The sequence below is a fragment of the Homarus americanus genome, unplaced genomic scaffold, assembly GCF_018991925.1.
Source record: "Homarus americanus isolate GMGI-L3 unplaced genomic scaffold, GMGI_Hamer_2.0 scaffold11022, whole genome shotgun sequence".
Classification (NCBI taxonomy): Eukaryota; Metazoa; Arthropoda; class Malacostraca; order Decapoda; family Nephropidae; genus Homarus; species Homarus americanus.
The window spans coordinates 3528509-3541156 of record NW_024737068.1 but is presented as its reverse complement, the minus strand read 5'-3'; the positions used below and the strand labels follow the sequence as shown (position 1 = coordinate 3541156).

Genomic DNA, 12648 nt, shown 5'->3' with positions numbered 1-12648 from the left:
CAGAGAGTTCCAGATAGGAGATCAAGTTCTCATTCTCTTGCCGAGACATGGACAGCCGCTCCATGCGAAGTTCAGTGGGCCATATAGAGTGGTGAAGAAGATAAGCCCCACAAATTATATTATCTCTACCCCTGACAGGCGCCGACTACAGCGCTTATGTCGCGTCAACACCATCAAGCTGTACCACACACGCCAGCACCCCCATCTGTTGCTGATGATCCAGTTCCTGTGTGTGCCGTTGACATTTTCGGTAGACGGTGAGAAAGAAGAGGAAGAAGAAGGGGCAAGTCCACTCGCCCTGTTATCAGTCAGGGTTTGGCAGTCCAACTCCGTGGAGTTGCAGGAAAAGCTACAGCATCTACAGGGACACCAGAGAGCTGACGTGCTGGCCGCCATCCAACAAAATCCTCTTGTCTTCCAAGACAGGCCTGGCTGTACCACTGCCGTGGTGCATGATATTGATGTTGGTTCTGCTAAGCCTATTAAGCAGGCTCCCTACCGTATCCATCTGAACCAGGTGGAGGAAGTGAAGCAGGAGTTGGCCAACACGTAGTCCATGGGCATCATTGAACCAGCGACCAGCGAGTGGTGCTCACCAGTCACTCTAGTACCGAAGAAGGACGGCACTCTTCGATTCTGCATCGACTTCCGCAAGGTCAACGCCTTCACCAGCAAGGACAGCTTCCCTCTACCAAGAGTCGACGACTGCATCGAAGCAATCGGGAACGCCAAGTTCCTCTCTAAGATTGATTGCCTTCGAGGGTTTTGGCAAGTACCATTGACCCGTCGTGCTAAAGACATCTCCAGTTTTGTGAGATTAGGTAAGACCTATAAATTTAATGTTATGCCTTTCAGGCTTTGCAATGCTCCTGCCACCTCTCAAAGGCTGATGTCACAAGTCACGGCCAATTTGCCTGGTTGTGTATTATATTTAGATGATGTTGTAATTTTTTTTGACACTTGGTCAGACCATTTATGTCAGCTAGACGCTCTCTTCACTGAGTTAGAAAATGTAGGACTTGTTATAAACTTTGCTAAGTTAGAATTTGTTTGTGCTCAACTTTTGTATCTGGGACATGTAATTGGGTTGGGGAAACTTGCTCCTCCCACAGCAAGGTGTGACACTATTTCTCAGATGCCTGTTCCATGTAACAAACGAGAAGTCCGCAGATTTTTGGGTTGTGTGGGTTATTACAGGAGATATATTTGTAATTTTGCCGAGTTGGCACTACCCCTTACTGATTTGTTGAAGAAGGGTAATATTTTTTGTTGGACTTCAAGGTGTCAGGATTCTTTTCAAAGCTTGAAAAATGTATTATGCTCATACCCTATTTTGAGAGCCCCTAATTTTTCTAAGCCTTTCAAGTTAGCCTGTGATGCTAGTGATCTTGCTGCAGGTTCTGCCTTGTTGCAAGAGGATGATGACAGTGTAGACCACCCAGTGGCATTTTATAGTAAAAAATTCAATCCAGCTCAAACCCGCTATGCAACAGTGGAAAAAGAATTGCTGTCAATTATCCTAGCTTTGCAACATTTCAGTTATTATTTTTTACCAAGTAGGCCTATTGTAATTTATACAGATCACAAACCATTGCAGTTTCTCAAAACATTCAAGCTAAAAAAACAGAGATTAATTCGCTGGAGTTTGTTCCTTCAGAACTATAATTTACATGTTACACATGTTAAGGGTTCAGACAATGTGCTGGCTGATCTGTTATCTAGACCCACAGAATAAACACTTATGTCATATCAAAATTTGTGCAAGCAAAAATTTTATTTTATGGGGGGAAGTGTTACGACCGTGTCGTATTTTTCTATTATTTTTTATAACAGGCTTCCATGTTGTTCCACATTATTCCTGTAATGATGTGTTATATTTACTATTATATATTATAGTCACCTTACCCTGTGCTGTTAAGGTTTTAACTGTTATTATTTGTTCAAGCTCATCTTATTTCTTCATTTAGTATTGTAACAATCATTCTTTTTTTCTCTAACGACCATCTGCATCGTTAAACGACCCATGTTTCACCAGCGTGTCGCACTGGCGGGAGCCAACCCTATATATAGTACCCCACCAGCAGACGGAATTCAGTCTAGTCCTCTTGTCATTCAGTTCACGTTCTTTTGAGTGACACCCGTCACCAGTTGCTTATACTTTATTTTATTTCTGTGTTGTTCCTGTTGCCACCAATGTGGTATATCTATGTGAGAACCTATTCATGTCTCTTATGTGTCCATCAGGGCTTGCTTGGTTACATTTAAGTAATTCAGTGTTGTTTCACGATAGTTAATTTCAGTGTTAGTTATTTTATATGTTTATGCAGTGTTAACGTAATCCAGTGTTTTATTTTTATTTTATATATTTAATCAGTTCTTTTGATGTTTCGATGTATAAGTATCATTTGTGTCTTAAAAGTTTCAATGGTCAATCAATTTGTTGTGACAGCCTACGAGGCTCTTTATTGTGTTAGTATTTAATTAAATTAAATTCTTTAAGTTTTACTTTATTTATTTTTATTCCTTTTTGATTTACTTCACTTTTTTTGTTTGGTTACGCCTAGAACCTGGATATTAAAGTAAATTAAGAGGTGGCGTAACAATATATATATATATATATATATATATATATATATATATATATATATATATATATATATATATATATATATATATATATGTATATATATATATATATATATATAACTTAAACATTTACTAATGAAAATCATATGGAAAAATAAGATGAGAATATTGGTTAATTCAAACATTACTAAGTAGCATGATGATAAAAAAAAAGTTTGTTTCTAATACATAATTTCAATTAAATATTGAATAATTAATGACCCAGTAAACTCAGACATTTGAACTACCATTATTGGACCAATAAACACTAAACAAATAAGCAGTTATTAAATCCTTACTTCCTGACATAACCTTACACTGAGCTATTGAGTTGAGCAAAGTACATAAACAAAACTTCCTTCATTTTACAATCAACTTACATGAGTTTGCAAAGAAGCATTAATGACAAAACTGACTGATTACTGGTACCAATAGAATCTGTAGATATAGTATAAGTAAGATATCAGAGAATATAATACTTTTGTAACGGGCCTGTTTAGACATCTTAAACAATAATATTGGCATTTATTAGGACCCAAACACTCTACATTACTGCCACTTTTGCTCACACACCTCCCGATAATACACATTAATACAATTCTGCAAAATGTCTGTACTGGTCATGGTATAATTTCCCCTCTGTTCTTATCACACAATAATAAGCATGAGCTGTTCTGATGTGTGATAAGACAATACCTTGAGCATGATCCATCTAGAATCAATTATATATTATCAGAACCCATCCTAACACTTGCAGTGTATAGCCTTTATCAGAATATCGAGGATGAACAACTACCTCGGTGGACTCTAGGCTCTGTTGCACGGTGCCACATTACCACAAGGTTCATGGGTGATCTTGGTCCGGTATACTGTATTTTCCACCGCTTGCCTGTTAATATGTAATTAATTATACACTTTTGCACACCACTGTTACTCTTTCTAACACTTTGTCTTCTGAACTGTATAATGTAATCACCCAAAGGTATATTAAAATACGCTCAAAGTAGCGTTCTAATAACACCAAGATATTTTGTGTTTCATTGTTCCCTGCAAACTCTGCCCTAACATGCTGCCCCTCTCGGTGTTACTATACCAGTGTGTACCCTCTTTATCGTTGCTCCTTCGTCTTGAAATTATAAACATTTCGCTTGCAATTCAGATGAGATTTTATTGTCAATATTGTTATATTTATTTTTACTTCATCATGTCTTAATACCACATTTAAACACTGCCTATATGATGAATAATGACTGTAAACAAGAATGCGTCAAGTTGTGTTACCTTAATATTCTTATTTCAGGCGATAATAGTTCGTAGTTTTACTCACTACACATTACAACAGTGTGTACCATCTAATACTTTTCAAAAATACGTATTTGATGGATCTCCCTCTCTCGTCCTCTTATTCTCATCATCACAACACAGCAAACACATTACGTCGACAGTCTGTACAAAACATCACTTGATAATTATTAATATACATATTATTATATTCCTGGGTTACTATATCATGTACCGTTGCCTCCACATGAACGTACAGTATTATAGCTTGGAAGTGTATATTAGCCTTGATAATAATTACGCCTTATTCTGTACTCACCCCTAAAAATGTGAATTACATGAAAGCTCTTGGGAACTTGGTGCTTTCTTGTTTTCTATGTGGTTATCAGCATTTACAAGGATCACACGCACCTACACATGACTGTGACCGAGGAACGCTACCTACTGGACCACCAGGATACTAAAAGCAGTCCTAGACTCTGTTATATTTCACACAAAGCCTGTTCAACGAGCTTATGGCGCCGTGAACCTCTAATGGGGACTACCTGTATCACGTAGGTGGTCAGAGTAACGCTTTACCAAATCCAGCTTCGAAACACGAGGATCCATATATATTTCATGAGCCCAATAAAGCACGCGGACTTCTACATACAATCAACACCTCAACCCGCCAGGATTCGAACCCACGGCCCACGAGCCCATGACTGTGACCGGGGAACACTACCTACTGAACCACCAGGATACTAAAAGCAGTCCTAGACTCTGTTATATTTCACACAAAGCCTGTTCAACGAGCTTATGGCGCCGTGAACCTCTAATGGGGACTACCCGTATAACGTAGGTGGTCAGAGTAACGTTTTACCAAATCCTGCTTCGAAACACGAGGATCCATATATATTTCATTAGCCCAATAAAGCACGCGGACTTCTACATACAATCAACACCTCAACCCGCCAGGATTCGAACCCAAGGCCCACGAGCCCATTACTGTGACCGGGTAACGCTACCTACTGGACCACCAGGATACTAAAAGCAGTCCTAGACTCTGTTATATTTCACACAAAGCCTGTTCAACTTGTGTTTCGAAGCCGGATTTGGTAAAACGTTACTCTGACCACCTACGTGATATGGGTAGTCCCCATTAGAGGTTCACGACGCCATAAGCAAGTTGAACAGGCTTTGTGTGAAATATAACAGAGTCTAGGACTGCCTTTAGTATCCTGGTGGTCCAGTAGGTAGCGTTCCCCGGTCACAGTCATGGGCTCGTGGGCCGTGGGTTCGAATCCTGGCTGGTTGAGCTGTTGATTGTATGTAGAAGTTCGCTTGCTTTATTGGGCTAATGAAATATATATATATATATATATATATATATATATATATATATATGCATCTGACGTATTTACCAAAAAAAGATAATATAATATTCGTTTTCTTATTATTGTAATCAACATAAATTAGTTCATATATTGTAGAACTTGCTCAGTTTCATATGGGAACATAAGAACACAAGAAAATAAGGAGTCTGCAATAGGCCGGTTGGCCTGTGCATGGCAGCTCCTGTCAAGTGTTACTACCACTCTCTATCATCCATGAATCTATCTAGCCTCCTTTTAAAACTTTCCAGCGTTTCGGCACTTACTATAAAGTTGCTAAGCTTGTTCCGCTCGTCCACCAACCTATTTGTGAACCAGTTCCTTCCTATCTCCCTCCTAAACCTAAACTTATCCAACTTAAATCCATTGTTACGAGTCCTATCCTGCTCGGATATTATAAGAACTTTATCTATATCACCTTTATTGATTCCTTTCACCCACTTAAAACATTTCTATCATATCTCCCCAAACACTTCGTCTTTCTAGGGAATGCAAGTTTAGTTTCTTTAACCTATCTTGATATTGAAGGTTTCTAAGTCCCGGAATCATTTTCGTCATTCTTCGCTGCACCGACTCCAGTGAATTGATATCCATTCTATAATAAGGGCAACAGAACTGAACCGCAAGATATAGTTGCACTAAGACCTCTGCACTCTTATTACTTACACTTCTAGATATAAAACCTAATACTCTGTTTGCCTTATTTCGAACATTAACGCACTGTTTTCTAGGCCGTAGGTCCGGGCTTACAAGTACCCCTAAGTCTCTTTCACAAGTCGACTTATCTGTGTTGATGTTGTTAAGGCTGCATACATTGACAGTATTTGTTCTTCCAATATTAAGCACGCTGCACTTGCTGGTGTTGAATTTCATTTGCCATTTTTCTGACCACTCCTGCAGTTTATTTAAATCCTCCTGTAGTGCATTTGCATCCTGCCCTGAATTAATCTGTAGCCATATTTTGGTGTCATCCTCAAACTTGCTTATGTCACTGTTGATCCCAGTATCTAGATCGTTTATGTAGATAATGAACAAGAGTGGGCCTAGTACTGACCCCTGGGAAACCCCACTGGGTATACAGCCCTACTCAGATTTAACACCATCTACGCTGACCCTCTGCGCTCTATCGGTGAGCCATGATTTTATCCAATTTAAAATTTTACCCTGGATACCATGAGCCTTAACTTTTCTCAGAAGCCTCTGATGCGGTACTCTGTCAAATGCTTTGCTAAATTCTAAGTAAATAACATCGTAATTTTCGTCATTATCTACTACCTCGAAGACTTTCCTAAAATACGTCAGCAGATTTGTTAGACAAGATTTTCCCTTTGTAAACCCATGTTGAGAGTCGTAGATTAATTTGCTTTTCTCTAAATGCAATCGGATGCTATTTGCTATAATTGATTCAAGAAAATTCCCCACTACTGACTTCAAACTGATCGGGAGGTAATTTGACACTGATGCTCTTTCTCCTTTTTTGAATATGGGTACTACATTGGCCTGTTTCCACAAGTCTGGCACACCTCCCGTGTCTAATGATTTTGTAAATAAATTTATGAGGGGTCCGCTAATCTGTTCCCTGCACTCTTTCAAGACTCGAGGGAAAATTTCATCCGGCCCTGGGGATTTTGTCTTCTTTAATGTATTTATCCTCTTAAGAACATCCTCTTTTCTGATAGTGATATTCTTTAATGTCTCTTCTTCCTTTCCCCTAAATATCAGTTCCACCTCTGGAATTTCCTTGCGAATTTCTTCTGTGAAAACTGATAAAAAGTAGCTGTTCAATGCTTTGCTTATTTCCCACTGCCATGGATCACTTCCCCCCTCCCTGACTTTAAAGGCCCAACTTTGTCCTTGACCTTTGTTCTATATACCTGGAAAAATCCCTTGGGATTCGCGTTGGATTCTCTTGCTATTCTGATTTCATAGTCTCTCTTTGCTTTCCTTACATTTTTCTTAACATTCCTAGATAGTTCATTATACCTATACGACATCGTTCGATACTGTATCATACCGTAACTAAGTGAATCTGTCAGGTGTGGTTAGGTTAAGTTATATTAATTTAGATTAGTAATAGAGCTATGTGTTTGTGGTTTGTATTGAGTTTATGTAAATGGTAGCCTCTATATCAATGTGATTTAGAATTTTCGAGATTTTTTTTTGGTATCATCTACACATACTATACACCACAATCGAATTTATATTAGAATGTGTGTGTGTGTGTGTGTGTGTGAGAGTAAGTGAGAATTTGTGATTATATGTGTGTGTGTGTGTGTGAGAGAGTAAGTGAGAATTTGTGTGATTATATATCTGTGTGTGTGTGTGTGTGTGAGTAAGTGAGAATTTGTGATTATATGTGTGTGTGTGTGTGTGTGTGTGAGTAAGTGAGAATTTGTGATTATATGTGTGTGTGTGTGTGTGTGTGTGAGTAAGTGAGAATTTGTGATTATATGTGTGTGTGTGTGTGTAAGAGAGAGAATAGGAGTAAGTGAGAGTTTGTGATTATATGTGTGTATGAGAAGGGACCAGAAGCACAAAAGAGAGACAAAGAGACAGAGCGATAATAAAAGAGACACATGTAATGAAGGGCGCTGGTCTCAACACAGGAGTTAACCTGAAATATTTGACAGTGAGGAGAGTACACTAGTGGCCGGAGACTCCACGTCACGCACACGCTCTAAATCATCTCATTTCACGTCATAAACACAATACAAGAACAGGTACAAATATTTCGAAATAGTTACAGGAAACTTTTAACTATGAAACACAGGATGAGGAACCCGTACACCTCAATTATATATATATATATATATATATATATATATATATATATATATATATATATATATATATATATATATATATATATATATATATATATATATATATATATATATATATATATATATAATCTGATAACCACAAGGAAAGAAAGAACACGAAGTTCCCAATTACACGAAAGCGGGAACTTCGTGTTTTCTTTTTGTCAGATATCTAATCAGCACCTACAGTGATTTACTTGCATATATATATATATATATATATATATATATATATATATATATATATATATATATATATATATATATATATATATATATATATATATATATATTTTTTCACTCCTGAAGATGAATTACATGAAAGTGCTTAGGAACTTGTGTTTTCTTGTTTCCTTGGTTATCATATATATATATATATATATATATATATATATATATATATATATATATATATATATATATATATATATTTCATTAGCCCAATGAAGCACGCGGACTTCTATATATATATATATATATAATGTTATGCATGGCGTAATGTACAGTGGTGCGTTGCACTGTGCATAGTGATATTTTTTAGGCATGTTACCCCAAGTTATGTAAATATAATTTCGTGTAATGATGTGTGAGCAGGGCTGGTATTTGATACATAAAATATTTTTCTGTATGTATGAAGGTATTTTTACAGCTTAATGAGGGAGTTCATAAATTTTAGTTTTAGGTTGGTAGTTCCCTGGAGTATGGAGCAATGTCAGTCACTGGCTGGGCTTGGGAGTAGGATGATGTCTTAGTTTGTCAGTGGGGATACCTCTTCAAATAGAGTTTAGTTGAGTATTATATATTCAGTGCTGCTCTATTATTATTTATTTTGTGTAAAGTGCAATCAATGGTTATTACAAAGTAGTTCATGGTTATTTACTGTGCATATATTAGTGGTTCATTAAGGGTTATGTTTATTCTTTATTCTCTTGAATTAATGTATCTTATGGAACCTGCAAACGTATTATGGTAAATTTTTGTTATTAAATTTTATTTAAATCTTTTGTAATGTGTATAATTCCAAACCTTCACTCCTGAACTGTTGGGATAAAGAGAGGGCTGTGATTGAACCTTGGACTAAGTTGTGCCGAGTTGGCAATTTGATTTTTGTTTTTGTTTTTGTTTTGCCATATTTGCCCTCATTAGTATATTAATCTTTAACGTAATTCATGTTAAGTTATGGCATAACAATATATATATATATATATATATATATATATATATATATATAATATATATATATATATATATATATATATATATATATATATATATATATATATATATATATATAAAAAATATATATATATATATATATATATATATATATATATATATATATATATATATATATATATATATATATATATATATATATATATATATATATATATATATATATATATATATATATATATATATATATATATATATATATATATATATATATATATATATATATATATATATATATATATATATATATATATATATATATATATATATATATATATACCAGCGGAATCGCCGCCCTCTGGGCGGCTCTTTCGTTACGCCACGGTAGGACGCCACCTTCCGGGAGGCTCCACATTGTCTCACTGTAGTGCATTAAGGTGTTTGCTTTGATCCTGACTTTGTACTCGTCAGAAGGCATATTTTCCAGGGCATTTTTAAATGACTGTACATACGTGTTGCGCTCATGCAGAATTTCTTGGATATATAGGTCAATGTCATGTCTGACACCTTGAATGTTGCCACACCTGATAGTAGTCTGCTTTTCATGATCTCCCATGAAGTAGATTTGGAGGAACTTTGGCTGCTCATCTTCCAGTGGTAAGAAGGATCCTGCTTTGTGATAGACTTGACCCTGAACTTTGAATGTTGGTATGTATCCGTGCTCACGAACTACTCTGGTAGCTTCAAAGTACTGTATGTCATCTGGAAGCATGAATTGTACTTCAGTATATTTTCCAAGAAGTGTTTTGACTCTGGTGTTGTTCCCAGCATGAGAGTTTTCAATGGTTGTGGTGTTTTTTTTCAAATTTGGCAGTCGTACTTTCCCATGAGAGCAGCACAGTTCAGCAGATTCTCCTTTGTACTTCTTTGCACTGCAGTATTCACATTTCTTTCCATGTTGCCAATGACAACAGAGGGATACTTTTCATATTCTATATATAACATCATCCATTATCACTACATAAAACACCATCCATCATCACTACAGATCGGTAAAGTAGTTTCCAAGATTCTCGTGTGGACATACATACAAACAGACAGACTTCTATGTTTTATATATATATATATATATACATATATATATATATATATATATATATATATATATATATATATATATATATATATATATATATATATATATATATATATATATATAGCAGAAACGCCGTCCTCCGGACGGCTCTTTCGCTAGGCCACGGTGTGAAATATCGTATGTTTGACATACCTCGTTAGAATGGACTACCTACCTACCTTGTTAGAATGGACAACCTAGAAAAGTTAGAGATCAAAGAAAAGTAAGCTGTAATGAGAAAGAGCATAAGGATCAAATTAGCTATAATACGTGGGATGGGATACGACTTTTCAACCTCTGTGTGGTGTAATGGATGGAGGTTAAATGCAGAGAAAAGTAAGCCATAATGAAAGAGAACCTAAGGATGAAAACAGCTGTAAATCATAGGAGGGAATACGACTTTTTTACGTGTGTGCGTCGGGGCTGTGTCTGATGGGATTGGTTGGAGTTTTTTCGAGATCACTACATATAACATCATCCATCATCACTACATATAACACCATCCATCATCACTACATATAACACCATCCATCATCACTACATATAATACCACCCATCATCACTACATATAACATCATCCATCATCACTACATATAACACCATCCATCATCACTACATATAACATCACCCATCATCACTACATATAACGACATCCATCATCACTACTTATAACATCATCCATCATCATTACATATAACACCATCCATCATCATCACTACATATAACACCATCCATCATCACTACATATAACGATATCAATCATCACTACTTATAACATCATCCATCATCATTACATATAACACCATCCATCTACAGATCCGTAAAGGACTTTCCGAGATTCTCGTGCGGACACACATACACACAAACACACAAACAAACAAAATTATTCAGGATCACTTAATCTGTGTCAATATATATCATAATATTGTCGATATATTAAATAGACGTTGTTGCTTAGGAGTTACTGGAACTTTTTTTCCGATTATGCATTTTGCATTTTAAAATTTGTCAAAGATTTCATGATTTTATAGGATTGAATTTTCATAAGACTAAAAATAAATATTCTTCCCTTACTTATAATTTTTCTTAAGTTGACTGCTGGCGTTTACATTCATGGCAACAGTATAATAATGGAGTGGTAATGTAAATAAGTATATAGATTTAATGATCATATGAAATTTATTAATTAGGTAAACAAAATAAAAAACTAAATGCGGACGTAAATTATGGACTACGTATTATCCTTAAGTTATTCTTATCTTATCATGACGCACAGTGGCCTCCCTCTCTCTTTGGGCATGAAGTACGAATTCCTCTCTCTCTCTTTCTCTCTCTCTCTCATCTAATGACGCGCGACCTCACGCCAGTGTTCTTCCACCTACAGGTTGAGCCCCGGGGAGCTACAGTGTGTGGACCGCCTACAGGTGGTTGTGGGCATCGTTATCGTGTGTGTCTCCTCCGTGTTGCTTCTCACCCTCTCGCTCATCCTCTGCAGGCATGTTACAAGTGTTTATTACGTGTTGTAGATGTGAGACATATGTTTTTATTTACTGTATGTAGCATGTGTTACAGGTGTGTAGTGTATATTGTAGCATGTGTTATACAGTAAGTGTATAGCGACCTGTGGTATAATGGTCAGCATGCTCGCCCCTCAAGCAAGCGAATTCGGGTTCGATCCCCGGGCAAGGTGAAATTATGTGCAAGTTTCTTTACTCTATTTGCCTCTGTCTAACCAGCAGTAATTGGGAACCTGGATGTTAATCAATTTGCCGATCGTAGTCCGGGGTAATGGTTAGCCAGCGGCGTCACACTAGCATTTCTATTGTCAACTCTTCTATTAATCGTCGATTTTTTCACGAATCGTCGATGTTGTTGTTGACTTTTTGTCAAGCGTTGCAAACCGTCTGCACGACAACTTACCAGAGTCAACTAAAGATCTATAATTGATACTACAAATACCTCTCCCATTGCTCCCCGGGCTGACTACATGCGCCTTGCCTTCCCCGAGAACGCAACCAATTGATGAAGATTAATTGGTTGACTGCCCTGAATGAGGATTATGGCACGACTAAGCTGAATGTTGTCGTGCCAGGTAACACCCCTCGTTTTGTCTATGTAGGCCGAGAGGAGACGGATGCTATCCAACGCTTCATTGATGGAAAGGTCGGCTCACTACAGCTCATTAAGCGAGATGAACCTGTTCTACCCCAAAAAATGAAGGAATACCTTGTCACCC

General features: G+C 36.6%; 1 protein-coding gene across 1 annotated transcript in view; it reads left to right on the top strand.

The window, feature by feature from the left end:
- The window catches only part of LOC121873054 (chondroadherin-like protein), a 93258-nt gene extending 81320 nt beyond the window's left edge, over positions 1-11938 (top strand). The window contains exon 2 of the mRNA XM_042376370.1: positions 11797-11938. Coding sequence (XP_042232304.1) covers positions 11797-11938 — 142 coding nt within the window. The remainder of the gene's footprint in view (positions 1-11796) is intronic.
- The last annotated feature ends 710 nt before the right edge of the window (positions 11939-12648 follow it).